The sequence below is a fragment of the Nematocida major genome, assembly GCF_021653875.1.
Source record: "Nematocida major strain JUm2507 chromosome Unknown 2427, whole genome shotgun sequence".
Classification (NCBI taxonomy): Eukaryota; Fungi; Microsporidia; genus Nematocida; species Nematocida major.
Genome location: NW_025952954.1, coordinates 113,500 through 140,450, shown reverse-complemented (window position 1 = coordinate 140,450; position 26,951 = coordinate 113,500). Strand labels below are relative to the sequence as shown.

The following is a 26,951-nucleotide window of genomic DNA, read 5'->3' as shown; positions in this document are numbered from 1 at the left end:
GAAAAAAAATACACAGCATGAAAAAGCAGGTTTTACTAGCAGCACTAGCAGCGTATAAAGCATACTCTCACCCGAACAATCCGAACAATCCGAACAACCCGAACAATTCTGCACTGCAGGAGAAAGCATGTGTAGCAGAGGTTAACCCAAAAGGAGCACTGGGCTTTTTGCGGATGCGCAGCCGGAGCAAGAAGGCCCTTTCAGCGTATCCTGAGATCCCGGAAGAGGAAAGCTCCGCGTATGAAACGGTCAGAATCCACGCAGAAACCGAGCTAGAGCGTGCTTCTGCAAGGGACTACCAGGAAGTCCTCAAAAGAATGCTTGTTTTGGTCGATGGGTCTCTGGAAATTGACTTTTCCCGAACAGACTCACTATCCTCGTTCCTTCACGCAGAGAATGTTCGCCCGCACGCATACAAGATCCTTGCCTCGCTCTTTTTGCTGAGTGAGGGCGTGGATGTTGGCATTACATGCACAGAAGAAGAAGTTTCTCTGAAAAAAGCAAATGGAGAAGAAGTTTTTCGGGTGTCTCTTTCTACCCCCGTGAAAAACCAGGAGGGCGAAACCATCGAAGAAGTCAAGCAGACAGAAGCCGCGCAGATTATAGAGTATTTCCAATGCACCAAAAAATACAAGTGCAGAATCACGTCGGAAAAAAATACTCTGGAAATTCTGAGCAATAGAACCCTCGTGGGGATATACGCTCTTTTGTACGCGGAAACCCCAGAAAACGTAGAAATATTCGTGCAAAGCGTGCACAGCATTTTGCATGACATCTTGCAGGCAGAAGCAGCCTCTACAGGAGAAGGAGAAAGAACAATTGCCCGGCGTGTGTATAACCGCCTCTTTGCTCCGCTGCCGGAGACTCCCCAAGAGGAAAATCCATTGCAGAGTGGGACCCAGGAAATAGTGCACTCTCGCATGCGCCCCATGACGTGGCTGGAGTACAAGGCAATGAAACCCCGGACTTATGCAAAAGTGTCCTTCCATGCCCCCGTCTGGAAATCCAAAGTCTTAAATATTTCCCGGAAGTCTCTGTGCACCCTGGAGGAGAGCATACGCGAGACGGTAGGCTACTTTGCCGCCTGCCACGAGAAAGCAGCTGAGATCAGCACGGGAACACTTGCAGAAGAAAATGAGTCATTTGCCGCATGGTTTAAGTCTGTCTCTGAGGCCCTAAAGGCCCGAGACCCGTCCAAGCCCCTTATTAGCACGCCCTGCAAAGTTGCCACGTACAAAGACAAAAATAAAAGTATTCTGGCGCCAGGAATACTGAACTACTTGCTTGTTTTGGTGCAAGTAACGGAAGCCCCCGAGGAAGCCAGCAGTAAACTGGACCGCCTGATCGAGGAAGTGTATTCTAATGAAACGCCAAGCGAGGACTTCTACAGAAGCGTAAGCAGACAAATAGTGGAGATACTGGATCTATCGGCAGAGGCTCAGAACATGACGATAAAGTGCTCAAGGCTAGAGAAAATATCTACAGGCAGTGACTCCTTTGAGCTGCACGGCGGCATCCACATGGAGTACACGAATAAAAACAGCAGCGCCAGAGAGCAGTTTTCGTACACTCTAAATCTGAGCATACGCCCTAGCAACGGGTTCAGTGTTTCCTTCTGCTCTCATGAGTCGTAGGACGGGAAATGCGCTACAGAAAAAACTCCCTGCGTGCAACTGCTACAGGCGCATGCAGCAACTTCCAAATGCCTGCACTTTCCGAGCGAGCGCATTCCCATGCAGAAGCAGCCTGTCTTGCAGCTTCCGCTATTTCCGTGAATGTTGCGAGTAACGATAATAGGAACAAATAAACACAGAGTGCATGGCACCTAAAACTTTCAGCTAGCACCGACTTCAGCCTGTCTGGAAGAGGGGCTTCCGCTTTTTCTTGTCGAGTGCCCGGGACAACGTAAGTATCTAGATGTTTATTTTTGCGATTCTACGAAACGTTCTCCTTGTCGCTGTCTTCTGTGGGGGAGGAGTCTTCGGAGGAGTCGTCGGAATCCTGGCTCTCCTCTGCAGAAGCGGCTGGCTCCTTCTTTCCCTTCTTTCGCCTTACATTTTCCTCCTGCACGGCCTTTCTTCGCTGCTTCTCTCTTTCTCTCTCCTGTATCCGGAGCTCCCTCTCTCGCAGCTCCTCCGGGGTCTTGTGTATGTATCTGTGGTATATCACATCTCCGCTGCATATTCCCTTCTCGATCTTCTGGAGCTCCAGGTGCATGACTGGGCCTCTTTCCACAAGAGTAAGTTTCACCTGGTTTTCTGCGCCCGGCCTCTCCTCCTTCTTTATTATGTAGTTTGTGAATAGGTACCTGTCTTCGCTCAGCTTTTTAATGGTAATTGCTCGGGTGGTCAGGTGCGACACATTTACGTTGTTTTTTATCTCCTCAATAAGCTCTGTGATTGGATCAGCCTTATCGATGTTGATGGGAATAATAAAGTATCCGTTCATCCGGTCTCCTATGTTCAGAGTCGACGTGTTGATTTTGGAGCTGAACATGTACTGATGTATTTTAAAGTAGAAGGTCTTGCTTGTATCGCTCAGCAAAGAGATCACCTTTAGGTTATTGTGCTCCTCAGACTGTGAGAATGCCCATATGTGAGACGCCGAGAAATGTCTGGCTAGCTGCACATAGTCTTTTATTCTCCACTTTCTTTCTTCCTTGAGGTTTCTCGTGACTCCCGGCTCAAAGCACTCTCTACACTCCTGGACCAGTTTTGCATATGATGCCGTTACTTGCCCAAATTTTATTACTACTTTATTCTCCCGTCTAGCCATTGAAATATTTTTTTCTGCTTTCTTTTTTTCTGTTTTCTGCCTCTGCTTTTTCTGCCGGAGACTGCATAAGCCCGGGCTGCAGGAAAAGTGCCCAGAAAACACTTTGGGAAAGTTAGCCCCAAAAGTGCATATAAAGGCACACAGGCACGGGCACTCTGTTATATGCCCGCAGAATTTCTTGGGATGGCCTGTGCGCCATTTATGCCCGGCAAGAGTCTGTGTTTTCTCACTTTCGGAGTCAGGCGCATATAAGCCCCTTTCCGCACGGGCAATCCGTCTAAAACACGAGTTTCCACGGGTTCTGCGGGTTTCTAAAGTGCGAGTTGTATTTGGGAGGTGCCCATGTGAAACAGTGTCCTTACTTGCCCAAAGTGTAGCCCCCTTAATTAGGCCTTTCTTGGCAATAGACAATTTAGGAGTAACTGTGCTCAGAATGCAGAAATACGAGCTGCAATATTATGAAAGTACATTATTGTGAGAATGCAATATTATGAAAGTGCATTATTATGAGAATGCAATAACATTAAATATAGAAATACGAGCTACAATATTATGAAAGTACATTATTATGAAAGTACATTATTATGAGAATGCAATAACATTAAATATAGAAATATGAAATATAGCAATGCAACAACATAAACTGTAAACTCATCAATGAAAATACAAACTGCAAACTGCAAATTGCAATAACACAACAACACAAACATACAAACTGCGAACTTCTGTGCTTTATTCAGGCAATGTGCATTTGCAGTGCCTGTACGTGGAATATGTGGCCCATGGGAAGGCAGCACCCCACGCCCGCACGCTATGCACCCTCCGTGCTCACACCAGGTACAAAATAAGCATTATTGCAGTCAGCGTCAGAGCTATTATAATGGTGTTTCTGCCGTCCTTCTGCATCTCCTTCACAGTCCGCAGCAGCTTATTCGAGAGTATCTTGCTCTTTTGCTCGACTTTTTCTGTTTGCTGCTCCAGAGTCCCCAGGTGTATATTGTGCTGCTCTATGGCATAGTGCACCTTCTGCGCCTCTTTTGCGAGCATTTCCGCCCTCTTCTTTATCTCCGTGTGCATGCGAATGTTTACAGGCCGGCCGTGTTTATGTTTCGCATCTGTTACCACGCAGCAAAAACCAAAAGAATCCCGCGAATATTCGCGTCTTCTGCAACGCGGGCTTTCCCCTGGGGTTTTCTCTACTTTATTTTTATTTTCATCCAATGGGGTGTAATACATGCGGGATACGGCCTGCTGTAACTATTCGGCCATCTAACAAAATGAAGCTTTGCAAAGAGTGCTTTCTCTTGGCAATAGAAAACCAAGTGCATTTAACAATACAGAAAACCGAGATGTTCAAGGGAGTGCGGAAACTTGTTGTTGGGGTCAGCGGCGGAAAAGACTCAACAGTCCTTGCGCATATTATCAACCTGCTAAACAAGAGGCACGGATACGGGATAGACCTGCGCCTTCTCTGCATCGATGAAGGCATTTCCGGGTACAGAGACAAGTCAATAGAGGTTGTGCACATGAACGAGAAAGACCTCGCCATTCCCTTGAAGATAATTAGCTACGACGAAATGTACGGACACACAATGGACTCAGTTGTCTCGAAAATAGGGCGAAAAAACAACTGCACGTACTGCGGGGTCTTCAGGCGCGGTGCTTTGGAGGACGGCACCAGGCACCTGGGCGGAGACATGATCGCAACCGGACACAATGCAGACGACATTGCAGAGACAGTTCTCCTGAACTACTTCCGCGGGGATCTGAATAGGCTGGTAAAGTGCACGCACCCTGTGACGCAGGTGAACTCCTCGGAGGTGGTGCCTCGATGCAAGCCGCTCTCTGAAGTCTACGAGAAGGAGATTGTGATGTACGCATTCTACAACAAACTGCCATATTTTTCAACCGAGTGCAAGTACTCGCCCGGCGCCTTTAGGGGCTTTGCAAGGACGTATATAAAGGCCCTGGAAAAGACAAACCCGCAGGTCATTTTGAAGATAATAGAGTCGGGAAACCACGTCCAGAAGGCAGCCCACACAATGAAAAGCCACATCTGCAGGGCGTGCGGGAAAACCTGCTCCAGCGCCGAAAAAACCTGCAAGTCGTGCTTGCTTCTTAAAACCCTGGAGGCGCCTGAGTGCCCGTAGCAAGGCCTTCGCTGATCTAAAATAGTAAATCTTTATTTCTGACTATAACGAATAAACATCTGTTGAAGGGTCTCTGGACCCTTTAATTGCGCTCTCGTGGGCTTTAAAGTTGAGCTTGTACGAGTCTTCTATTCCGGCAAAAGACTTCCACTGCTCCCCTATCCTCGTGACGCGCCGGTCCTTCAGGCTGGTCCAAATGCTTATCCTCGTATAGTTCTTTCGGGGGGAGAAAACAGCACCGCATATTACCCCGGCCAGGCTTCTGTCTATCGTCGCATCTGATATTATAAAGTCCGTGCTGGCCCCGGAAGAGGGACGGGTCATCACGGTTTCGGATATGCAGAAAAGAAGCGTGTTTGTCCACACGTCCTGCACAGGGGAGCCTCCCGGGATTTCAAGCACCCACTTTCCCCCGTGCGCATTTTTCTTGTCTTCCCACATCGGCTCTATCCCCGTGCGGAAGAAGTGCAGATTGGAGCTTATGGGAAGCATGGTAACATCCCCAATCTCCTTCATAATGCCCCAAAAGGTCTCCACGTCAGAAACAGCGCCTAATTTCTGAAGGTTTTCGCTCCAGTTTGAGCTGTATGTGTACTTTTTTTCCTGGTAGTCGTACCAAAGCGTCCACTCTTCGTTTAATTTGTGTCGCGAACTTGCATTCTCTGTATCCATGCGCTTTGGCAAATAAAAAGTAAAAATATTTAAAGTCTGTTGCGCACGCACACTCCCAGTGCAGAAGTCCCGAATCCCCCAGAAACTTTTTTCTCTCTTATCTCTCCTGCAGTGTGCTTGCATCGTGTGCACTCACACGCGCGCATTTCTGGCACTTTTTGGCCGTATATTCGCAACTCTTCCGCAGAAGCAGGCACTCTCCCTCGATTTGCAGGAGATGCAGCCAATCCCTGCGCCTGGCAGTTGCACCCTACACAGAAAGCCAGAAGGCACCGCGGAACTTTTCAGGGCCGGCAGGAAATTCAGGTTATTCGGGTTCGCTCTTCACTGCTTTTTCTGGCTCTTCACGGCAGTGCTTCCCAGAGCCTTTTCTCTCCTGGGGAAGCCATCTAGCGCGGATATTTCCTGGATGTTTCTGGCGTGGACTTTCTGCAGGATCAGTGCCCCCACTTCGTTATTCCCCTTTTTGATGGCATCTACCGTCTCTTCGACCGTACTCGCTCTCCTTTCCAGGGCCTCCACCGTCCCTGCGAGGCTCTGCAGCTCCTTAATGCAGGCGCCCACTGTTTTGGCAGCCCAGCACTCGCTCGCAGGACTCTTTGCAGCAAGCATCTCCTTTACCTCTGCCTTCAGCGCCATATTTTCCTTCGTAAGAACCTGAATTCGAGATATCAATTTTTCTGTTGTTTTTTCATCTATCATTGTCCTGGGCGTTAGCTTGATCTTTTTGGCCGTGCACAGGAAGCTTATCGTGCTTTTGGTCTCCGTCTGGTCCGCAGGGTCCACATTCCCGATGATGGACAAATTGCAGTTTTGGCTCAGCGAGTCCCGGAGAATGAACGTGAGCTTGGAGTCTCTGTAGTTGATGTGTTTTTTCTTGCCCTCCGTGGAAAGCGTGCTGATCACTCTGCTAAGGTACAGAAGGCTCCTGTTGATATTGCTTGTCTCCATGGACTTTCTGGAGGTCTTTTGCCTCTTCACAGAAAAGCCTTCCGCCTCCCCCTCCATGCACATCTTCTCAGACCCTGCAAGGTCGACCAGCGTTATTTTGGACTCTATCCCGCACCCGTCGACCACCCGCTGTATCTTCAGCACGAATACCATGTGGCTTCTGCTGCTTTTGCTGTTTACTCCGTTGGAGGCCGTCTTTCTCGCCTTCATCCCCTGCTCGAAGGCCTGCACGGCCTCCCCCTCGGTCTTGCACATCACGTGCGTCAGCCCACTCAGCACAACCCCGGACCCGCCCTCCATCACGCTCAGCGCCTTCTCGGATATTAGATCGTATATTTTCTCGTTGTAAACCTCCACCATAGAGATCTCAGCGCTCTCTATCCGGTCCAAAAAGACCTTCTCTATCGTCAGCGGAATTATCCCAGGGTGCTCCTCAGTGCCCTCCATTGTGAAGGTTTTCCCACTCCCCGTTTGCCCGTACGTGAAAACTGCCATGTTATACCCCTCCAGAGCCATCCCCACTATGGGCGAAATGCTCTGGAAAACAGCCTGCTGATCCTTCCCGTAGAAGACTTTGTCGAACTCGTACATCCCTGTTGCATCGACCACAGAGTTGTCCAGGAAGGAAAATTCGCCTTCTTTCTTCTCTCCTTCCCCCTTTACGCGCAGAAACACTTTCACACTGTCCATTGCATAAAATTCTCTTTTTTATTTATATGCATTTTTATTCTGCACAGCTGCCCTTCCCCGTATAACTCTGCGGCTTTTCTTTTTCTTTTTCTATGGACAAGAACCGGATTGTGCTGCTCCTGCACGAGGCCTGGAAAAAGCGAAATAATGCAGCGAGTTCTTCCGGTGAGGATTTGCCGGAAAGCATCCTACGGATCGAAGATGTGCGAGTTAGGCGGCTGTACATCTTTTTTTACTTCACTATTTGCACGCACCCGGACGCACATCTCCTCCTGATGAGCAATATCCGGGCCCTGGAGTCTCTTCCGCCCCCGGAAAGTCCGCCTCCTTCTGCGTGGGAGGCACCTTCTGGGGTGCTCAATCCAGCACACATTTTGGGGACTCCCCTAAGCAAGCTGTCCAAAGTCCTTGCAAAAAGCTACTCCCTGCAGGTCATGCAGAAACTCCACGTTGTATCGAAGTACGTGTGCGAGCATGGCGAAATCCCGCGGACTTTGAGCGACCTCTTGCGCCTTAAGTGCATTAGCGAGTTCCACGCCCACCGAGTCATGCACCACGCGTGGGGAGAGTGTGCAGGAATCCCCCCAGCGAACACGATAGTAAGAACTATGTTTCGCCTGGGATGGCTTGAAGAGCGTTTTTCCTCCAGCGGAAAAAGAGCAAATATGCGGATGAGTGGAGAGCGTGCAAGGGCTGTGCAGAAAAGCATGGAGAACGCATTTTCGCAGAAACTCTGGAAATTCATCACCCCTTCGTTTAACTATCACGGGTACACTGTATGCAAGGAGGCAGATCCCCAGTGCGACCGATGCATGCTAAACAGTGTATGCCCCTCCAGCAGCGCCCCGAGCAAGTACATGGTCCCGCTAAAGTACCCGGAGGAGGAGTACGATCTTTCCGACATGGAGCAGGAGAGCTCCAGGGAGTCCGCGTGTTCGCTTATGTCGGAGAGCCTAACAGAAGAAGAAGATATGTCAGACGTGCGCGGCGGATAAATTGCAGGCCCTCAGCCCAAGGACATGCATAAACCTGCTAGTAACGCCCTGAAAATATCCTATTTTGAGCTAATTTTACATCACGCAGTAAGAAAGTTGTAGAGTGTGCCTTTTCCAGGGGCACGTACTCGCTGATTTTTGGCTGGAAATCGTGCGATGCCAACTCCTCGTCTCGGAGTACCAGGTAAATAGAGAGCGCGTGAAAAAAATATTTATGCACGCGCAAATAGTTCCAGTTGAGGGGAATTTGGAAAAAATATCCGCAGCCTTCCAGGAGGGGCCAGTTGCATTTCCAACCGAAACTGTATACGGACTGGGCGCTATCGCATGGCGGGAGGACTTAATCCAAAAAGTCTTTGCAGTGAAGAATAGGCCGATGGATAATCCGCTTATTGTCCACGTCTCGTCTCTGGAGATGCTTCGAAGGTGCATTTCCGGGGAGATCCCGAAAGTCTACGCGGAACTTATCGATGCATTCTGGCCGGGCCCACTCACTCTGCTTTTCCCCAGGAGCACGGCACTGCCCGACTCTGTCACGGCAGGGAGTGACTTTGTAGCTGTTAGAATGCCAAATCACAGAGACACTCTTTTGCTAATAGACCATTTGGGAGAGCCCATCGTAGGACCTTCAGCGAACAAAAGCACGCGCCCCAGCCCAACAACAGCCCAGCACGTATTTGAGGATCTGGGGGGAGAGATTTCCCTAATTGTGGACGGTGGCTCCTGCGAGGAGGGCGTTGAGTCTACAGTTGTAAATGCTCTGTGCTCTCCCCCGCTATTTCTTCGTCCTGGAGTTATTTCGTACGAGGCTATACAGGAGTTTGTTCCCGCTCTGGAGCTTCTTTCCAGTGCCGACACGGCGTCAGGAAAGATGTCCCCAGGGACAAGGTACAAGCACTACTCGCCCTCCGCAGCAGTGACTATGCTCACGGGGAGTCCTTCTGAAATAGAGGAAAAAATAGAGAGAGTCCGGGAAGAGTCCGCTGGACTGCTGGTGCCAGAAAGGTATGCGAAGAAGGGCGGAAACCTTGTAGTTTACTCGCTGGGAGAGAGTGCTAAAACAGCTGCCCAAAGGGTCTTTGACGGGCTGAGGTTCTTGGACCGGAGAGTCTCCAAAATATACACGGCGCAGATGGAGGTGGACGGAGAGGGCAGGGCTGTGATGGACAGGCTTACCAGAGCAGCCTCGCACTGGATGTAAGCTTTGGAGGTACTGCAGAAGAGAAGTGCCGCGGAGACAGAAGTAACTGAATAAATTCTTTGAAGAAGCTTGCACCTCCTATACGCTCGGCTTTCCCTTGAATTAGCCCGAATAAATCTCACTCTGTCCGCGGAGTATTCGCGCACGAAATGTCCTTCTCAGCGACAGATTGGGAGATTCTGCCTCTGGAGTGCTCTGTAGGCCCGTGATTCTCCTGTGGGTTTTTCTTCCTCTGGAGCAAGATAGTGTTTGCCATCAAAATGCTCAAAGCGAATTCGTATATAGAAAATTCCAGAGGGAAATTTCATGGAGATAAAAAGAAGAAAGATAGACTCGATGAAAATTTCCCTTTTGATAGGACTCATTTCTCGCATTGCAGGCGTCTTTGGGAGTATGTCGCACAATTTCCTGCACTCTTCCCCCGGGGGAGGCCCTGCATGGACAGCTCCGATCGTGCACTTTGGGAATCCAAATACATACGCGCAAGAAGCTGCGAATATTCCGGCACGTCTTGCCCGGGAGATTCAGCAAGTGGATAGAGGCCTCAGGAAAAGGTCGAGTCCTGCAGGGTTCTTCTTGCAGGACCACGGATCCCTGGGAATGGCATTTCTGTGCGAGGAGTTGCAGGAGTACACAAGCGCAATAACCACGATAGCCCAGCCCAAGATACGCGAGGGCATTCTGGAGGCGCACAGAGAGAGAATAATTATGAGCTGCTCGTTCAAGTACCCCCCAGTAGCGCACTTGACGGATATAGCAATGCGAAATATACGGTCCAGGTACTTCCTGCTTAGCGATTTTAAGCATGGCGTAGACGATATATCTACGTTTAATATGATAGTTACGCTGGAGGATATTGCGTATATGCTCGACCTGGGAATTATAAAAAGTACTTTGGGCGTAAACATTTTCAGCCTGTCGTACAGCAGCATAAACTTCGTCCTGGAGAAAAAAGGCGTCACACACACGGTCCTGAAGGAGACGGTGGATTGCGCTATTGGCGTGCTTCGTTCTAGTATCTTATCTGCACAGCAGGAAATACAGAATGCAATATATCACACGAAGTTAAAGCCATACATGTACAACCCCGAGGAGTTTGGCGTGAAAGGGGATGGGCCTGCGAAGAGGCAATTTGACGACAGATATTATTACGACGCCCAACACGGGAATATAAACGAGCACATTACCCCCACGGAGTGGAGCAAGTTTATGCAGTTTATGCAGATAAACACGCTGCACCAGCTAAGCTGCCTGCTGGATAATGTCTTTGAGTCCTCGCAGATTCTTCTGAACCAGGAAGCCCATCTCCAACTCGCCAAAAAGACGGGGAAAAAGATTTTGGTGAAGATATACACGGCTATGAGCCTGGCATTGGAGGCGAATGTATATCGAGCCGATTCAGGCAGCATATCTGAAATAGACAATTTGCTGGTGGAAATTGCGGATGAGTGCATCGCCATGCTGGACAACTTCTACAAGTCCGTGCTTGACGAATTCACGATGATGAAAGAGGAGTCTCCCAAGCACTTCCCGGGCCTTAAGATGCAGGCTCTGCAGCTGAAAAGGTACATGCTATACCAGAAGGGGGCGTGGGAAAAGGCCAAGGCAAGTATGGAGCGCATCCGCACATGGCTCTCCGACAACGACAAAGCACTGAGCAGATACGAGGAAAAGTTTAACATGTTCAGCGGAAAGGATATGCTCGATCGAGAGGATGCTTTGTTTGTCCAGAATGGGAGGTCTATTTTGGAGTCTCTCGCCTTATTCGGGAGAAGAAAGTTCCACATAAAAAAGTATTTCCTCTACGAGGCACTTGAGATATACAAGAGCACTGGAGTCATAATTACAGAGTGCTGCGATGATGATATCACGTCAGGCAGGAGTTAGGCCCAGATTGCATTATTCTGCACTCGCTATAAGTATATGGGTGTGCGGGAAATGCCAGTTGAGCCAGTGCAAGATGCTCCCAGACCTGCTCGGCTCTCTTTTGTGGGTGAAATGCGCTGAATGTGTACTCTGTGCAAGAAACTCTGCAAGTAGGTGAGAGGCCGGCCTGAAATGGATAGAAAGGCACGCCAGCAGGCGTATAAATAAACTTCAGCTATTCTAAACGAGATGCTTCCTGCAGGAAGGCAGCAGAGTGAAAGAGAAAAATAGTTTTGGTGGGTGCATGCCAGGCCAAGCGTGCAGGCACGTCTTCCTTTCTAAATCTCCTTCTGTGCAGGAAAGTGCGTATTCCTAGCCCGAATTCTCACGGCGGTGTTGCATAAAAATCCGTACTTTTACGTAAAATTCAAGAAAACTGAAGACTTTTTGTTCGAGTTTCAATCCTGCTGGAGAGCACGAAATGCAGCTGATGCAAGAGCGTCCTCTGGTCCTCCAGCTGCAAAGAATGCGCAGGCGAAAGGAGTCCAGTGCAGTGCCAGAGGGAGTAGCCCAGAAACCGCACATTCTGGAGGCAGTGCCAGGCTAGCAGGGCATAAACCCAGAGAAATGCAGTGGCAGAATGCATGCTTTCCAGAGAAGAGCCAGCCCTCATCAGGACGGCAGTCCCAAAGGGCGTTTCGCACAAGAACAGAGCAAATTCCGAAATAAAACGACATTTTTGTGCGTGTTTATTTGAAGCCGCCCAAAGCAAAAATACCCACAGGCAGGAGAGTGTCCGTCCTCCACAATAGTAAAGAATGAAGCACGATCATTTCTGGCCGTCTGAGCGGGGGCGCATTTCGCAGGAGGCGTATAACTACAAAAAAATTTGAGAAAACAGAAAATGGCGAACACGATTTCCCTGCGCTTCCCATTCAAGCTGGACGGATACGAGCACAAGGCGGAGGTAAGCACCCCAGTGATCAGGAAGGAGAACGTAGTCACTTTTTCGCTTCCCTTCAACGCAACTGTTTCCGTTGACTCGGAGAAGGCGTATACCGTATACTACAAGCGAGCAGAAGAAAGGAAGAAATTTATGTACGTGGTGACCATAGAGTTCAAAAGCATCAACGACGCAATCTCGTTCTCTGGCACCCCCATCGTGCATCTAAGCCACCAAGAGCTCATACTCCTCGAAAACATAAACCGGCAGTTGGAGGAGGTTTCTGACCTTCTCGAAGCATCTGGGAACTCCTGGAGGAAAAGAAGAAAGTGCTCCGAGCCAGACGAAGAGGGCTATTTCACGGCGTAGCCCAAAGAAAAGCTCCGTCTACGCAGCGCATGCTTACTCATTAAAAACACAGTGTACGACCATATTCCTCCCATTCCGGCTTTATTTCTTTCTCTTCCGCCCCTCAGAGGCATCCGAGCACCCGAACAACAGCCCAAAGTCCTCGCAACTTCAGCCAAGAGGCAGGAAACTCCCGAGAGAGCTCGTACACTCACTCCGTTATTTCCTCTTTCACCGTGTACCCGTCAGGTATGCACACACTTTCTGCACTACACGCATCTGCATAGAGAGACCAGTGCCCGTAGAGAAGGTGCTTTCCCCGGACAGTGCGCAGCGACTTGGACACGCACAAGACGATCTCCTGCCCCCCGCTCTTCACACTCCCGTCCAGGGCGTACGGAGACTCTGAGACCTTCCGGATGATTCTGTGCATGACCTGCACGGTATTCACGGGGTCAACTCCCTTCGCACTTTCTGCACTCAGCATAACGCCCCCAGCCCCACTCATAACAGCAAAAGAGAGATCCGTTATTTCTGCACGCGTAGGCTTTTTTGAGCTTGTCATGCTATCCAGTACCTCCGTAGCAACTACAAACGGCTTCCCCAGGGCCCTGCACACATTCGAAATTCGGCACTGGATGGGGAATATTCCTGCATAGTCCATCTCCACGCCAAGATCCCCGCGGGCTACCATCACCCCGTCTGAGGCCTCCGTTATCTCCCGCAAGTTGGAGACTCCCTGGACATTCTCTATCTTCGCAATGATTTGCACGGGACTCCCAGAGGAGGCAACGAGACTTCTCAGGCCGTCTACGTCTGCCTTGCTCCTGGTGAAAGAAGCAAATACGTAGTCTGCCCCCTGCTCTGCCCCCAGGAGAATCAGCGCCTTCTCTTTCTCGCTTATGCTGGGGAGGGATATGTGGGCTCCGGGGATGTTTACGCCCTTCCGGGATGAAACCACCCCGGGAGTCACCACTTCCGCCCGTATCTCCCTCTCCTCCTGCGAGACAGAGAGAATTCTAAGGCCGACTCTCCCGTCGTCAATGTATATCATCGTGCTCTCTTCTGTGAGGTCAGCGTACACGGAGGCGTGGTCTATGTAAATTCTCTCCCTGGAGGAAGACTCTGCATACTTTGGGTCTGTGGTGATGCTTATGCGGTCCCCCGCGCAGAGCGAGACTTCACGGGGAAAGACTCCCGTCCTTATTTCAGGCCCTTTCGTGTCCACGGCAATGGCCAAATGCGCATACTTTGCCTCAGAGCGCACCCTATTCAGGACCTGAAGGATGGCGGAAGTGCTCTCCAGGGAGGCATGGCTCAGATTTATCCGGGCAATCACCATCCCCGCCTCAACAAGGCCTTTAATCGCGTCCTCCGTGCTGCTTGCTGGGCCCAGCGTGCAAATTATCTTCGTGGGTGCGACAGAGTTCATGCAAAAACAAAGTGCAGCATATTTATGCGTCTCCAGGCAACCTCGAGTGCAAGTTCCCGAAGTTCGCCGGAATAAATGCATTTTCTCTTTTTTGCATTTTATGCCCGTGCACTCTCTCTTCAAGACGCTTATTAAGAAGAGCCCCGTGCAGATAGAGCTCAAGAATACGCTGGTCATATCTGGCGTAGTGGAGGACATCGACACCTTCCTGAACTTCAAAATATCGAGTGTCACCATCGACAAGAATCCCCTAAACATTCCGATGCACACAACGGGCAGCCTCTTCGTGCGGGGCTCCTCCGTGCGGGGCATCTGGATAGAGGAGGCAGACGTGCAAATAAAGAAGCTGGAAAGTGCCACGCGAAAGTCGATGCTGTACAAAAAACTCACGGCGTAGGCAAGAATAAACGCAGAGTTCCTGCAAGCGGCAGATGCTTTTCTGTTTTTACTTATTTTTTCTCTCACGGCATCTTCGTGGGGCTGTCCGGGGGAATATTCGTGAGTTTAGAAAACATCTCCTTCAAGTTCACTTTTGTGTTTACGGAGACCCCGAATATCTTCTCTGCCTGGTCCTCGCTCTGCAGAAGGAGTCTTCTTGGCATGGACGGACTATCCACCCACTTCTGCTTGTCAAATCTGTGGTCTTTCCCCTCGTCATCGCTGGAGTCGTTCAAGGGCAGGCGGACAGGCTCTGACGGGGTCTCCTTTGCAGCGGATTTGTTCTTCATTTTGTTCAGCAGCAGGTTCAGCTCCAGGGTCTTCTCCTTCAGCTCCTCCGAATTAAGCCCGACAAAAGACCTGTTGGGCCTGTCCCTGTGCCTCCCCAGGGCACTCCTCTCCACTCCCTGGGCGGGTGCTGGGACTTTCTTCAGCCCCCCATCGATCGCGCTCTTTGAGGGGAGGAGTCTCTCAAAACTCTTCTCTTTTTCTATTCTGGAGTCTTTTTCCTCGATTTTGCTCTCCTCCGCCGTATGCGCAACAGAAAGGGTGGAGGACAAGTGGATATTCCTCCCGGGCCTGTCTACCTCAGCCCCCCTCTCCTCTGTGCTTCTCTTTCCCTCTGTGCTTCTCTTTCCATCTGTGCTTCTCTTTCCCTCCGAGGGCTTTTTCTCCGGGACTTTCTCCTTCTCCAGGGAAGTTCTCACGGGGGAAATAACAGAAGGCCGCATCTCCTGGGAGGAAGAGACGGGAGTATCCGCCCGCACGGGCTCTTCTTTCGGGGGAGAAGGCATCTCTGCAGGAGAATGTTTTTCCTGGGGAGTGACTTCGACCTTTTTTCCTGCACTTTCCTCCCCTGCCTCGAGGCTCTTCGTCCTACTCCCCGGGGGATTTGCGCTTTCCGTGAGGGGATTCCTCCTCTCCAGGGGCTTTCCCTTCAGGGGCTTCTTATTCTGGATGATCAGGCTGTTCTGCCCTGTTGGAGCACTCAGTGGGTGCATCTTCTCGAAAAGACAGAGTGGGGACATCCCTTTTTCAGATGGACTTTTCTCTTTCTCTTTCTCTTTCTCTTTCTCTTCTACGGGGAGAGAAGCATCCTTCTCTGGGGAAGCCACTTTCTGTGCCTCCACTGCTGCGAAGGATACTTCCTTAACAGGCTCCTTTGGGCCTGATTCTTCCGTGGGGGGCTTTGCCTCCTTCTTTTTCGAGGGGCTTTTCTTGGACTTTCTCTTGTTTTCGACGGGGGCATTTTCCTTCGGGAGAGGGAGAGGCTCTGAGTTCGCGCCCTCCTCCGTCCTTTTGGGGGCAGGGTCCTTTTTCTTCTTCCTCGTCCTCTTAGCAGCTCCGCCTGCAGTCTCTTTCCCTGCCTTTCCTCGGCTCTGGCTCCGGGGCTTCTCCAGGACGACCGATCCCTCCTCTGCAGGGCCCAGGGCGGAGGGATCTGCAGCCTCTACCTGCCCGCTCTTCTGCAGCCTGTCCCCGGAGACTTCAGCAGGGGAGTTTACGCCTTCAGCTCTCTCTGGAGACTCTCCCTCCTCCCTCGGATCTGCTTTTTCCTGCGATTTCTGCGAGGCTGCATCTTCTCCCTCCCCTGGGGAATTCCCGGGCCCATTTGAAGGGCTTTTTTCAACAGGCCCGGAAACTTCCGCCGCACTCTCCCCCGCCTCCACGGAGGATACTCCTGGAATCTCGCCCTCTGGGGCCGCACAATCGCTCTCCCTTGGGAGGCCTGCACCCACATCTTGCGGCACAAGCTCTCTCAAAACCTGGGTTTTTCGTGCTGGAATTCGCATTTCCTCTATCTTCCGCATAGATGCACCTTTCTCTTCCTCCACATAATCTCTCCACTTTCGCATAAATTCGCGTACGGCAATGGACTCGCCCTCTGGCTTCTTAGCACTCATATTTTTATTTGCAAATATTTAATTTTCAAGGCGAAAGCCCGAGACATCTGCAGCCTCTGGCATAAATACAGAATAATTTTAATTTTTCATGAAAATAGGAAAAGGTGCAATTGAAAGAAGAAATGGAATAGAAAGAAAAGTTATTGGTTTTGTATTTCTTGTGGGAATATGCATTTTCTGGCTTGTATTTTTAGTGCCTTTGATAGGATCTGTTTTATTTTTGACGGGAATAAAAAAGAACATCTCCAGTCTGCAGATAGATAAGATGGACATGTCGGAGGGAGACTCTGTTAATCTTCGGATTGTCTACAAAGATGTTCCTCCTCTCTTTGACATGCACGCAAAAGATATAAAGATCGGGATTGGAACCTCCAGGAACGAGAGACCCAGGGGGTTCCTGTACTGCAGGAGCCTAGACGTTTTTACGCACAGGAACAAGGCGGAGTTCAAGATGAACTATACGATGGGAGAGAGCACAGAAAGTGTCCCCGATGAATTTCTCCTGAAAATCGAGAACCGCCTGCTCTTTACCTTCCAGGCGACTGTTTTCATGAAGCTCACGAAGAATCTCCCCGGGATAAGCATCCCCGTGGTCTTCCCGTATACGCTCGGAGTCGTCCTGGGGAATAACGCGCAGAACAGCGAGAAGTTGGTCGACATATTCCTGAGCAGGGCTCCGAATAGCAGCGCTGATAACAGGCCTTCCCTCCCCGTGGAGATAAAGGAGTACAAAATCGTAGAAGATCACGACCAAATCTCCATGGAGGGACTGTACCAGTACAAGAACCTTCCCTCGTACGTCCGGATAAACCTCCCAAGAATATGCGTGGAGGTGCAGCTAAACGGGAAATCCATCGGGAGAGTGGAAGTGCAGGAGCACTCCATCTTCCCGTGCCGGTGCAGAGGACCCTGCAAAAAGGCCTGCAGAGTCTCCCCCGACTTCAAGTTTACGATGCACGAGAAAGGCCTGATGCACGCAAGAAAGTGTGCGGAAATGTACTTGAGAAAGCACATGGTCGAGCTCACATTCAGGATTCTCTCGTTTGAAAAGGCAGATAAGATGCCGTACTTGTTCCAGCACATGATAGCCCAGCACGTGTGCAATGCCTACATAAACCGCCTGATGAGCGGAACAAAGAGAAAAATGAATATCGTGAAAAAACCCCTCTTCGAGCTGAAGGTGAACAAGCTCTCCCCAAGCGGGTTTGTGACAAATATGATCTTCCACGAGGAAATCTTCCCCTTCAAGGACCTCCTGGAGAGCTTCAATAACGGATGCCTCCTCTCGACTAACGTGTACCTGGCAGTTAATGGAGTGACAGTTTTTGAGGCACTCGGAGGACACGTCCGCCCAGCAGAGCCAGAAAAAAGGAGGAAATACTTGATGATCGATGCAGCCGTGGGGTTTCCCCTGGGGTTTACATGCACCTCCCCCGTGTTCAAGCACTACACAGAGGGAAAGGGAAATGCCCCAGTTTGCAAGTCCGTGGAAATAGTCATCGGAAAGGGCATCTCCAGGCTCAGGAATATCCTCTTCTGCGGGTTCGGGCTCAGATGGAGGAGCGAGGAAGGATTCTGCGTGGGCTTTGAGTGGATCCCGCCAGCACCCAACACAGAAACATTCCCCGAATACGTAACAACGTACAACGTAGACATGGAGCTGTCGAAGGAGGAGGACGGCCCCAGCGTAAGCGATGACCTCCTGGGCGCGGACAAGGAGGAATCCCTCAAAGGCCTGGAGAAGAGACCTGCAGGAGAAACGGCTTTCGCCCGGAGTAAAAAGCCTTTCGCCCAGGGATCCGTCGCCTTCATGAAAAAAGTCGAGAAAGAAAACTTCGTCAGAATCACGTGGAATAGCGTGCAGATGAAAATTGCAGGACCCATTCTCGGGATAAACCTCGCAGTAGATGGATCGTATATAGACGTCCTGGCTAGCCCCACGTCCTCCGAGTGGAGCATCCGGAGCAGCCAGAAAATACTCGCGAAGATACACCTGGAAAAGCCGAGTAAGAGGGTGGAGAGAGACCAGTTTGAGCTGCAGGAGATATCAGGGCCATCCAATTCGGAGGGCCTGAATAGTGAAAGGTACAAGATACCCCCCATTGCCCTCGCCATTAGAAGCAGGGAGTGCTCCAAGAAGAAAGCGTTTTCCAAGAGGGGATTGCTCGACGAAGTAATTAGGTACGCCCTGCGAAACCTCCACTTCCAAGCGAAAGAGCCTAAAGCTAATGAGAGGGCACAGGCGAAGAGAATGCACTGCGCAGTGCACCTCACGGACTCGCTGGAGAGAGACTACACGAAGTCCGCATTCGTTCTTTCCGTTAGAGTCCCGCGTATGTGCGCTGTAATGCACCCAGAGAAGGGAAATGTCGTCCTGGGGATCGTGAAGACGGACCCCATCCTGATAAAGGTCACGAGGGCGGATAAGGCTCCCCCGTCCGTTCTTGTCGTGCGCGGAAATACGTCTGTAAAACTCCCGGGGCTGGTCGCACCGAATGAAACGTACTCGCCGATGGACTTGGGGCAGTCTGTAAGAATAAGCACAATGATCTCCCCGGACACGGTCAAGTACTGGCCGAAAGTCTCCTTCACAGGACTCAACGGATGGTTTTACCCGTGCTGCACAGAAGTCCGAATGCTCGTCAGGGAAGGACTTCGCCCCTGCAGAGACCATGCAAACCTGAAGAGCTTAGAGGAAGACACCGCACAAGACCCGGAGAGAGACGGGAAAGTGCCGGAGGGCGGATTCACGCACTCCCAGAAGGTGAACGTGAAAATTTCCGGGGATAGAGTCCACGGGGAGAGAATAAACTGCACCGCAACGTTCGAGTGGGGAGCAGTTGGCGTGCCAGAGCCAGGACTTGCACTGCACTGCAGGGATGAACTTATGCAGATGCCGAACTTGTTCTTTCGGGTGAGGCAGGAGGATGAGGAAGTCCTCGGCCTGGAGACGGAGTGGGTGAAGGCGCGAGTCGGAAAAAACCAAGTCGATTTTGGAATTTCTGTGAAGGCTTTTGTGCTCGGAAATCTGCTGCAGCAGCTTATTGGGGAGAAGAAGGTCATGGGAATGTCCTATGAAATGGGATTTATCGAGGGCGTCGGGCCTTTCCCCGTGCAGATCCCGTTCTTCACGATGGAGGCCCCAGACTCGATCTCGGGCATGGTAAAAGCATTCGAGAAGATGATGGAGGAGGACTCCCCGGGAAAGGGAGAGGATGGCCTGGGAGGAAAGAATCGGATCCGCATGGTTTTGGGCGAGCCCAATATCGTGCACGTGGATAACGGGCGTGTTTTTGTCCCGAGAGATCAAAATGATCAGCTCGCAGGGGAGGAGGGATCACTTTCCAGGGAAACTGCTGACCACTTTGACGCAATGTTCTCGGAGATCGTGAAGAATAACCTGGTATACGCACGGAGCCCGTTCCCGAGTAAAGACGAAAAGTGCCTGGAGCTGGTGGAGGGAGAGTCCGCCCTCGTAGAGTTTTCTCCCCCGAAGAGGTTCGTAAGTGCCCTGGAGGAGAAGGCCTGTACAGGAGTCGTTTTTCCCGTCGTGCTGAAAGAAGGATTCCTGGGCGGAATGCATATCACCCGCACGTTCGGGAAGGCATTCAATGCTTTGGGCGTTAAAGCCAGCAAAATATCTGCAGAGCTGGTTTTAGCAGATATTTCCCTTCTAAACATAAACATCTCTGAGGACAAGAAGAAAAATAGTGAAGCTTCAATATACATCCCAAAGCTCGTGTGGACCCACAGGGAAGCTTTCTCGATGAAAAAGGAGGAGGGAAGCGCAGTGGGGGAGATACGCGCAGATTTGGGCGTTATATTCCCGAGCTTCTACACGTGCAGGGGCATAAGAATCTCCCCGAAAGAAAACGAAGTGCGCCCCCTCGCAGCCTTCCTGCTGCAGCTGATCAGCATGAAGAAGGTGCAGCTGATGATGGAGGAAAAGTCATACCTGATGCGGGTATATAAATGCGTTAAAGCGTGCTTTTTGCGCGGAACTGTTGATATTGCAAGGAGTGCATACTCCAGTGCTGTGAAAATGGCCGGCCTATTTCTCACTGACTTTACAAAGTACGTTGAGAAGGCCTTCGAAATGATTTCCTTCACGAGCTTCACATTCCCCCTGGAGTTGCCCACGGTAGGACAGAGCGGGAAGAAGGAGAAAATATGCTTGGAGAATGCGCCAGGAAATACCCCCCCGAACTTCCACATGCTATCAGCCTTTACCTCGAATAAGTACTTCAGGATAGAGAGTGCAGAGGCAGATTATGCAGGAGCTCAGCTTGTTTTCGCGCACAAAAAGAAGGGAGTGGACTGCCTCAGATTCGCACTTCTTGAGAGGGCAGAGAATTCCCCCTCTAAAGCCCCGACTACAGAGCAGTGCCTTGCCATGCGGAAGTCTTTTCCCGTCGCAGTAGCTGCTGAGAAGTTGCGGAAATTGTTCACCCAGAGCGAGAATACGGTCGTTCTCCTCGTGCTGAAAAATATCGTGGTGATGCGCGTGGGAGTGAATAGCTCCGTTCTTGAGAAGATAAAGGCCCACGCTCTCTGCATTCTCAAGAAAAAGGCGGTTAACTTATACGATAAACTCCACATTGCCAAGGACATTGCACTTTTCTTCTTAACTCCCAGACCATTCTCCTCTCTTTCCTAGTGTGTGGCCTTGAAAAGGTCTCCCGTGATATTTTCCTGATTTCCTGAACTTACCTGAATTTCCGCTGGAAAAATCACGAAAACATCGCGGGAAGGCCGTCTGTAAGATGATATTATAAATCTGATTTTTTAATTCTGTTTTCAGGTTTGCACTCGTTTTATGTGATGAAAAGGCTCTTTGAGCGCTTTTCTTCGCTGTTTTGCGCCTAGGCCTTTCTGCTCTGCGTATAGTATGGGACGTAGAAGAGCGCTATGCTTGCGAATGTGACACCCACGGAGGTCAGCTTGACTGCAGTAAGCGGCTCGCTAAACTGCAGCGACATCAGCAGCGAAATCATCGAGCTAACTGTCAGCGTAATAAAGACTCTCGGAAGAGTCGCGTAGTATATGATGATGTACCCGAAGAGGAGACTGTCCAGAGTCTTCACGCTGGAAAGGGCGAGAATCTTTTTCAAGTTCTCGGGCTTCACGGAGAAGCCAAACCCAGCGCACATAATAGCACACGCAAGGAAGGAAACTGCGGTGCTGGTGATTGAGTAGTTCACCGCATTTTTCCACTTGCTCCGGATCTTCCTGCAGATGCAACTCTCGAAGAATATCCCAGAGCATGCAGAAAGCACGGGAAGACTCACAAGCATCAGGTACTCAAATAAGGTGTTGCTTTTCGTGGTGCTGGCAGGTTCTGTGGCTGTGTACCTGTCTATCAGAAGGGGCACGAATATCCCCATAACGAAGAAGACCTGCGAAAAGTACTGCAGGGGAACGTACTTTCTCTTCAGAAAAACCACGGCCATTATAAAGGTGAAAAAGGCCTTGCTTTGCGAGGATATCTGCAAGATCACGCTTGTAAAGGTATTTCCCACGACTATCCAGGAGAACGACTGGAAAGAAGAGAGCACCCCCGAGACGAGGTACTCCTTGAAATACTCCGTGCTTTCGTAGCCCTCCCTCCAGTAAGAGCAGGCAAAGCAAATAACAGCCTTTGCAAGCTCGCTAATACCGCCCACAAGAACCTGCTCTGCTGAGCCTAAAGTCCGGGTTGTTTTGCTCGTGTACAGGCCAACATACAGTATGGAAAAGACGAAAAAAGAAAGTTTCATGGCCTCCCACTTTCCAATGGCCTCCTTCGGCATTTTGCCCCCGTCCATGGAAAAGATTTCATTTTTTCGCATTTATCCGCATGCAAAAAGAGGAAAAAGAGAATGCGCATGCCGGGAATCGAACCCGGGTCTCTCGCATGGCAAGCGAGAATTATACCATTAAACCACATGCGCTCGGCACTTTGTCTCAGGAGAGGGCTCTGGCAGCGCCTGCTTATTTATGAAACTGCGAATTATTTTTTTGCATATGAAGCTACAGCACATGATTCAGTCGTATGCAGACATGTCAGTGGGGCTTATAAAGCACAGGTGGGCTGTCTTCCTTTTCTTCCTGGTCCTCTTTGTGTGGAGGGTTATATACACTGAAGGGTACCGACTCGTGGCATACTGCCTGTTTCTGTACTTTTTGCACTGCTTTATAGGCTTCTGCACGCCCATAGACAGCGAAATTCCAGATCCCTTTGACATTGAGGAGGAAGAGTCTGCTGCTGCCATGCCCATTAGAAAGAGCGGGGACGAGTCCAAGCCCTTTATCAGGAGACTGCCTGAGTTTGAGCTCTGGGCGCAGTCTGTGAAGGCGTGCATAATGGGGTTCTTCATGACGTTTATGCCTGTTTTCAACATCCCTGTTTTCACGCCGATTCTTGTTGTGTACTTCGGAGGCCTGGTCTACCTCACGCTTATAAAGATACGGAAACACATGGAAAAGTACAAGTACAACCCCTTCTTTAATGCAAAGAAGATATACAAGGGAATTGTGGAGCTAAAATAAACCCTAAAATGTGCACTTTTTCTCTCTTTTATTTGCCCTCTGGGTGCTGCAGGACCGAGTGTGGAAAGACGACTTTCCAGGGAGAGGATACAGCCGGGCTCTGGACAGGGTTTGGGCTGTGCTTTCTGTGTGCCTTTTTCTGGGCCTTGGCACGGCCTTTCCCAGGTCTTCGCGCGTATTCGGAAAGTGCCGCTTCGCAAGGTGTGCTCTCATGTCCCCGCACGGCAAACGGTGCGAGCAGTGCTATACACGCAGCGAGACAGTGCTATACATGCTTTCCCGCACGAATTGAGATTTAGCACATACGCCTCTATAAAGGCCCGAGCATGTTTTTGGGCAGTGTTTTCTGTGTGCAATAGTGTTTCTACGGCGTCTCTACACTGCCAAACTGCTATGCTTGCAATCCCATCGTGCCCACTGCACACGCATTTCCAAAGTCTGTGCTACCAAGCAATCGCAAATGCATAGAAGAGTGTACCCGTACACTCTGCTGGTGCTGTGTACCCGTATACGTTTTCTTAGCATCTTTTCATATATGTCCCCGAATAACCTCCTGCAAATATAAAGTATAAAAGCATACACATTTTGTTTTTATTTGAGGCTTTTCTCTCCCAGCGGAATCTACTCGCTCCTCGAGCTATTGCAGATGCCGCATATTTCCACAAACTCGCTCGTTAGCGAGGCATTCCCCACTAAAAACCCAGAGAGATTCTTTATCTGCATCAAAGACGCAGCATTTTCCTTGCCCACAGACCCCCCGTATAGCACTCCCTTTATGGAGCTGCCCATTTCCGCGTGGATTAGGCTGACAATAGGCTGTATCTCCTCCACTGCGGGGACTACTCCCGTGCCTATCGCCCACACAGGCTCGTACGCTATTATCACCTGCGGAGTAATTCCCGTCAGAACCTCCTTAAGGAGGCAAAGCCTCTTCTGGACGACTTCTTCCGTCTTCCCTGCGCTTCTCTCCTCCTCCGTCTCGCCCACGCACAGAATTATCTCTAGCTCGCTCTCCATCGCCATTTTGAGCTGGGCGTGCACCTCTTCCTCCGTCTCTTTGAAGTACTTTCCCCTCTCAGAGTGCCCTATTATAACACTCTCCACGTGCAGGTCCTTCACTTGCACAGCCCCAACACCGCCCGTATACGCCCCAGAGACTGCGTATGGGCAAATCCCCTGGGCGCCCACCTTAAAAACAGGGTCAAAGTATCGCCTGGCCTCCATGAGAAGGGTATACGGGGGAGCCACTATAATCTCAGTCCCTGCAAGCTCCGCCTTCTTCCGGTTCATCTCCTTGGAGAGCTCGTGGACAGTCTCCAAAGTTCCGTTCATTTTCCAGTTTCCTGCGCATATTCTCATCCAGCGTAAACAAATAAAGAACTTATCCAAATATTTCTGCTGTAATTGCATTGAAGTTTATTTAGTTGATCAATTCGGCAGCCCTTGCGTATAGAAGCTTGTCGACGTCTCCGCTCTTTCTTATCTGCCCAGAAACAGAGAGGATTGTGTCTTTTCCTGTGTATCTGCCGTTCTCATCCAGGACACCAACTGTGTATACTACACTGGACTTGTCGTGTGGGGCAATTGGCCTGTTGATAAATGCGCATTTTCTTATTTGTCTAGTTGTCATACGAGGGCTATAAAAAAAATGCAAAAATATGCACTTCTGGAAACGGCCATTTCCAAAGGTCCGAGCAGCGTAAATACCAGATGGAAAAAGTCGGGGTATTTAGCATGCTTAGCCTATTTCCACGGCACAGGTGCATTTTCAGGTATTCTGGGAATTTAGGGTGTTCTCGCCTTTAAATATTCTGGCGTGTATTTTTTTATGGAGAGACTCGAGCTTTTCTGCCCGCAGTGTAAGAGCAACTCGTACATAAACCCGGGAATGAAGGTCTTTGTCAGCCCGTGCTACCACAGTCTGTGCGAGATGTGCGTGTCTCGCCTGTTTTCTAACGGGCCAAATAAGTGCCCAGAGTGTGGGATTTCTCTGAGAAGGTCGAACTACACCAGCCAGACCTTCGAGGATGTAAGCATAGAAAGAGAGTGCCGCGTGCGGAAGATTGTTTCTTCTCAGATAGGGAAGTCACTCGACGACTTCTCAGACGAGGAGGACTACAACGAGCATCTGGAGAGAGTCGAGGAGGTTGTGGAGGAGCTCCTGCAGATGAAAGGCCCGAAGGAGATAACTGCCCGCATGCAGGAGATCAGGGAGAGCATGAGGGAAGAGGCACGGACTCTCGACGAGCCCAGCAAGAGGAGAAAGATAGAGTGCATTGAGGAGGTAAAGCTTACTCCTCACGTGGACTCTGTGAAGTACTTCTTCCCCCCGGATGCAATAGAGCAGAGCACAATCCCGAAAAAAGTCGTAAGTGCAGGAGTCTTTGCAGAACTTTCAAGGTACCGAGAGCTTGCCAGCATCATGATCCGGAAGGCTTCAGTTTCTCTGAACGTGGGTACACTATAGCCTGCAGCGATGCTCTTGTGCTCATACAGATATGCTCTCGTAAAGGCCGGGAGTGAGTCATGAGGGGGCAGCTCTGGGGATGGGGCAGAACACCAGGCAAGTAAAGTAGATAAAGTACAGCAGGATCAGGAGAGCCCCAACTTCCACTTCAAAGAGGCCGGTGCGCACTTCGTTGTTCAGGAAGATCAGCATAGTCGAAATAACAGTGAAAATCAGCGTGCACGGAGATGTTCTGTTCACTAGGGGGATCGAATTCTGGTTTTTCATCGCGAGGTTGAATATCGACCTCTGAAAGAACATGTAGTGTATGGGCAGGGAGAGCCCAATCGAAAGGCACTGCATGTACTTCCCCATCCAAATACCAACAGCGATCACCACGGAAGTGGGAAGCATAAGCCTTGCAGTGGCCAGAGAGAGGCGCACGAAAGGGTGCACTTTTATCTCGGGAAATGCGCATGAGAAGGCCAAGTACAGGTGCTCAGATGCGCACCTGAGAAGGACGCAGATGCATGCGAGCGTATATGCGCACCTGAAAATACTGGTTTTCTTCGTATGTCTCACGAAAGCACAAAGTGCAAAGAGTGCGGATACGCTCAGAAAAAGAGACTTTATGCAGAGGCTTAAAAACGTGCAGCAAATCACAGACCCCATCACAACGGGAGAGACGAACATTCCCAAATTTGGGCTGCACTCTTCCTTGGCGGAGCACACCACCAAGTCAAGCACCCTTTTGAAAAGGGAGTTTTTTCTGCTCTCTATGCACTCGGTGCTTGCCTGGGTGCTGTCTGCCCTCTGGATGAGAATTACCGTGTGGACAGTATACACGAGAAGAAGCACAATTGAACCGTACGCGCCAAGGAGGAAGTTCACCCGCATAAGGGGAGAAGCCATTGTTCCCAGGCTCTGGAAGAAAATTGCGTGCCTGACACTTTCCACGCACGCTCGCTCCTTCTTGGGCTTGAAGACTATGCACGCTCCCACGAGGAGGGCCAGGCACACGATAGAAGAGTTGTTCCACGCTGACTCGAGAAAGATCCAGTCCTCGGAGGGTACGACCATGGGCCCACAAAAAAGCCCAATAAGTGAGATAACTGTCTTGCACCCAACCGTTGGATATTTCATCTTGACTGAAACCCTATCTAAACTCCCAAAAAAGTGCGTCCTCACAGCAAAAGCTGCCGTATATATGAGAAATATGCTTTCTATCGCTAGAAAAGAAAATGCCTGCAGGGGGTTATCCTTCGAGAGAATTTCTCTGTATATGTCCGAAATAGTGTTCATTTACACTTACAAATAAACAATGCGAATAAATATATAGTCTTCAGAAAAATTAATTTAGGCGTGCTAGATAGTGCACAGAGCGCCACCTCAAGTCAATCAGAGAATTTCCAAAATCACTTTTCCAAAGGAAGGGGCGCATTTTGGAAATTCTCTTCCTGGGTGCACTTTCAGGCACGAATGATTTTCAGATATTTCCTCCTTGAGCCAACCACAAACCACCCCCACACAACTCTTATTAATGCCTCCAAAGACGGCGCCCCATACATTCAGGATTAATTTATTTACTCTATTCTTGATTTTAGACAAGCAC

General features: G+C 50.2%; 20 protein-coding genes across 20 annotated transcripts; 10 read left to right on the top strand and 10 right to left on the bottom strand.

Moving 5' to 3' along the window:
* Positions 1-17: 17 nt before the first annotated feature.
* NEMAJ01_0594 (uncharacterized protein) lies at positions 18-1,634 on the top strand (the record flags this gene model as incomplete). The annotated part of the gene is made up of 1 exon (XM_047914432.1): positions 18-1,634. One exon carries the CDS (start codon positions 18-20, stop codon positions 1,632-1,634), a length of 1,617 nt encoding a protein of 538 aa, XP_047770389.1.
* Positions 1,635-1,935: 301 nt separating this feature from the next.
* Positions 1,936-2,775, bottom strand: NEMAJ01_0593 (ribosome biogenesis protein SSF1/2; the record flags this gene model as incomplete). The annotated part of the gene is made up of 1 exon (XM_047914431.1): positions 1,936-2,775. One exon carries the CDS (start codon positions 2,773-2,775, stop codon positions 1,936-1,938), a length of 840 nt encoding a protein of 279 aa, XP_047770388.1.
* An 828-nt stretch (positions 2,776-3,603) lies between these two features.
* NEMAJ01_0510 (uncharacterized protein) lies at positions 3,604-3,852 on the bottom strand (the record flags this gene model as incomplete). Its single annotated transcript, XM_047914348.1, has 1 exon — positions 3,604-3,852. One exon carries the CDS (start codon positions 3,850-3,852, stop codon positions 3,604-3,606), a length of 249 nt encoding a protein of 82 aa, XP_047770305.1.
* Positions 3,853-3,995: 143 nt separating this feature from the next.
* NEMAJ01_0592 (cytoplasmic tRNA 2-thiolation protein 1) lies at positions 3,996-4,925 on the top strand (the record flags this gene model as incomplete). The annotated part of the gene is made up of 1 exon (XM_047914430.1): positions 3,996-4,925. One exon carries the CDS (start codon positions 3,996-3,998, stop codon positions 4,923-4,925), a length of 930 nt encoding a protein of 309 aa, XP_047770387.1.
* Positions 4,926-4,967: 42 nt separating this feature from the next.
* NEMAJ01_0591 (translation initiation factor 4E) lies at positions 4,968-5,597 on the bottom strand (the record flags this gene model as incomplete). Its single annotated transcript, XM_047914429.1, has 1 exon — positions 4,968-5,597. The coding sequence occupies one exon, from the start codon at positions 5,595-5,597 to the stop codon at positions 4,968-4,970; it is 630 nt and encodes a 209-aa protein (XP_047770386.1).
* Positions 5,598-5,921: 324 nt separating this feature from the next.
* Positions 5,922-7,238, bottom strand: NEMAJ01_0590 (uncharacterized protein; the record flags this gene model as incomplete). The annotated part of the gene is made up of 1 exon (XM_047914428.1): positions 5,922-7,238. One exon carries the CDS (start codon positions 7,236-7,238, stop codon positions 5,922-5,924), a length of 1,317 nt encoding a protein of 438 aa, XP_047770385.1.
* A 92-nt stretch (positions 7,239-7,330) lies between these two features.
* On the top strand, positions 7,331-8,233 carry NEMAJ01_0589 (uncharacterized protein; the record flags this gene model as incomplete). Its single annotated transcript, XM_047914427.1, has 1 exon — positions 7,331-8,233. One exon carries the CDS (start codon positions 7,331-7,333, stop codon positions 8,231-8,233), a length of 903 nt encoding a protein of 300 aa, XP_047770384.1.
* Positions 8,234-8,447: 214 nt separating this feature from the next.
* Positions 8,448-9,434, top strand: NEMAJ01_0588 (L-threonylcarbamoyladenylate synthase; the record flags this gene model as incomplete). Its single annotated transcript, XM_047914426.1, has 1 exon — positions 8,448-9,434. The coding sequence occupies one exon, from the start codon at positions 8,448-8,450 to the stop codon at positions 9,432-9,434; it is 987 nt and encodes a 328-aa protein (XP_047770383.1).
* Positions 9,435-9,740: 306 nt separating this feature from the next.
* NEMAJ01_0587 (uncharacterized protein) lies at positions 9,741-11,321 on the top strand (the record flags this gene model as incomplete). The annotated part of the gene is made up of 1 exon (XM_047914425.1): positions 9,741-11,321. One exon carries the CDS (start codon positions 9,741-9,743, stop codon positions 11,319-11,321), a length of 1,581 nt encoding a protein of 526 aa, XP_047770382.1.
* An 883-nt stretch (positions 11,322-12,204) lies between these two features.
* On the top strand, positions 12,205-12,612 carry NEMAJ01_0586 (uncharacterized protein; the record flags this gene model as incomplete). Its single annotated transcript, XM_047914424.1, has 1 exon — positions 12,205-12,612. The coding sequence occupies one exon, from the start codon at positions 12,205-12,207 to the stop codon at positions 12,610-12,612; it is 408 nt and encodes a 135-aa protein (XP_047770381.1).
* A 190-nt stretch (positions 12,613-12,802) lies between these two features.
* NEMAJ01_0585 (pyruvate kinase) lies at positions 12,803-14,023 on the bottom strand (the record flags this gene model as incomplete). Its single annotated transcript, XM_047914423.1, has 1 exon — positions 12,803-14,023. The coding sequence occupies one exon, from the start codon at positions 14,021-14,023 to the stop codon at positions 12,803-12,805; it is 1,221 nt and encodes a 406-aa protein (XP_047770380.1).
* Positions 14,024-14,123: 100 nt separating this feature from the next.
* NEMAJ01_0509 (U6 snRNA-associated Sm-like protein LSm2) lies at positions 14,124-14,420 on the top strand (the record flags this gene model as incomplete). The annotated part of the gene is made up of 1 exon (XM_047914347.1): positions 14,124-14,420. One exon carries the CDS (start codon positions 14,124-14,126, stop codon positions 14,418-14,420), a length of 297 nt encoding a protein of 98 aa, XP_047770304.1.
* A 64-nt stretch (positions 14,421-14,484) lies between these two features.
* Positions 14,485-16,365, bottom strand: NEMAJ01_0584 (uncharacterized protein; the record flags this gene model as incomplete). The annotated part of the gene is made up of 1 exon (XM_047914422.1): positions 14,485-16,365. One exon carries the CDS (start codon positions 16,363-16,365, stop codon positions 14,485-14,487), a length of 1,881 nt encoding a protein of 626 aa, XP_047770379.1.
* An 88-nt stretch (positions 16,366-16,453) lies between these two features.
* NEMAJ01_0583 (uncharacterized protein) lies at positions 16,454-21,022 on the top strand (the record flags this gene model as incomplete). Its single annotated transcript, XM_047914421.1, has 1 exon — positions 16,454-21,022. The coding sequence occupies one exon, from the start codon at positions 16,454-16,456 to the stop codon at positions 21,020-21,022; it is 4,569 nt and encodes a 1,522-aa protein (XP_047770378.1).
* Positions 21,023-21,227: 205 nt separating this feature from the next.
* NEMAJ01_0582 (uncharacterized protein) lies at positions 21,228-22,193 on the bottom strand (the record flags this gene model as incomplete). Its single annotated transcript, XM_047914420.1, has 1 exon — positions 21,228-22,193. The coding sequence occupies one exon, from the start codon at positions 22,191-22,193 to the stop codon at positions 21,228-21,230; it is 966 nt and encodes a 321-aa protein (XP_047770377.1).
* Positions 22,194-22,368: 175 nt separating this feature from the next.
* NEMAJ01_0581 (uncharacterized protein) lies at positions 22,369-22,893 on the top strand (the record flags this gene model as incomplete). The annotated part of the gene is made up of 1 exon (XM_047914419.1): positions 22,369-22,893. One exon carries the CDS (start codon positions 22,369-22,371, stop codon positions 22,891-22,893), a length of 525 nt encoding a protein of 174 aa, XP_047770376.1.
* Positions 22,894-23,514: 621 nt separating this feature from the next.
* On the bottom strand, positions 23,515-24,252 carry NEMAJ01_0580 (triosephosphate isomerase (TIM); the record flags this gene model as incomplete). Its single annotated transcript, XM_047914418.1, has 1 exon — positions 23,515-24,252. The coding sequence occupies one exon, from the start codon at positions 24,250-24,252 to the stop codon at positions 23,515-23,517; it is 738 nt and encodes a 245-aa protein (XP_047770375.1).
* A 61-nt stretch (positions 24,253-24,313) lies between these two features.
* Positions 24,314-24,523, bottom strand: NEMAJ01_0508 (small subunit ribosomal protein S21e; the record flags this gene model as incomplete). The annotated part of the gene is made up of 1 exon (XM_047914346.1): positions 24,314-24,523. One exon carries the CDS (start codon positions 24,521-24,523, stop codon positions 24,314-24,316), a length of 210 nt encoding a protein of 69 aa, XP_047770303.1.
* Positions 24,524-24,721: 198 nt separating this feature from the next.
* On the top strand, positions 24,722-25,360 carry NEMAJ01_0579 (CDK-activating kinase assembly factor MAT1; the record flags this gene model as incomplete). The annotated part of the gene is made up of 1 exon (XM_047914417.1): positions 24,722-25,360. The coding sequence occupies one exon, from the start codon at positions 24,722-24,724 to the stop codon at positions 25,358-25,360; it is 639 nt and encodes a 212-aa protein (XP_047770374.1).
* Positions 25,361-25,417: 57 nt separating this feature from the next.
* On the bottom strand, positions 25,418-26,641 carry NEMAJ01_0578 (uncharacterized protein; the record flags this gene model as incomplete). The annotated part of the gene is made up of 1 exon (XM_047914416.1): positions 25,418-26,641. One exon carries the CDS (start codon positions 26,639-26,641, stop codon positions 25,418-25,420), a length of 1,224 nt encoding a protein of 407 aa, XP_047770373.1.
* Between the last annotated feature and the right edge of the window lie 310 nt (positions 26,642-26,951).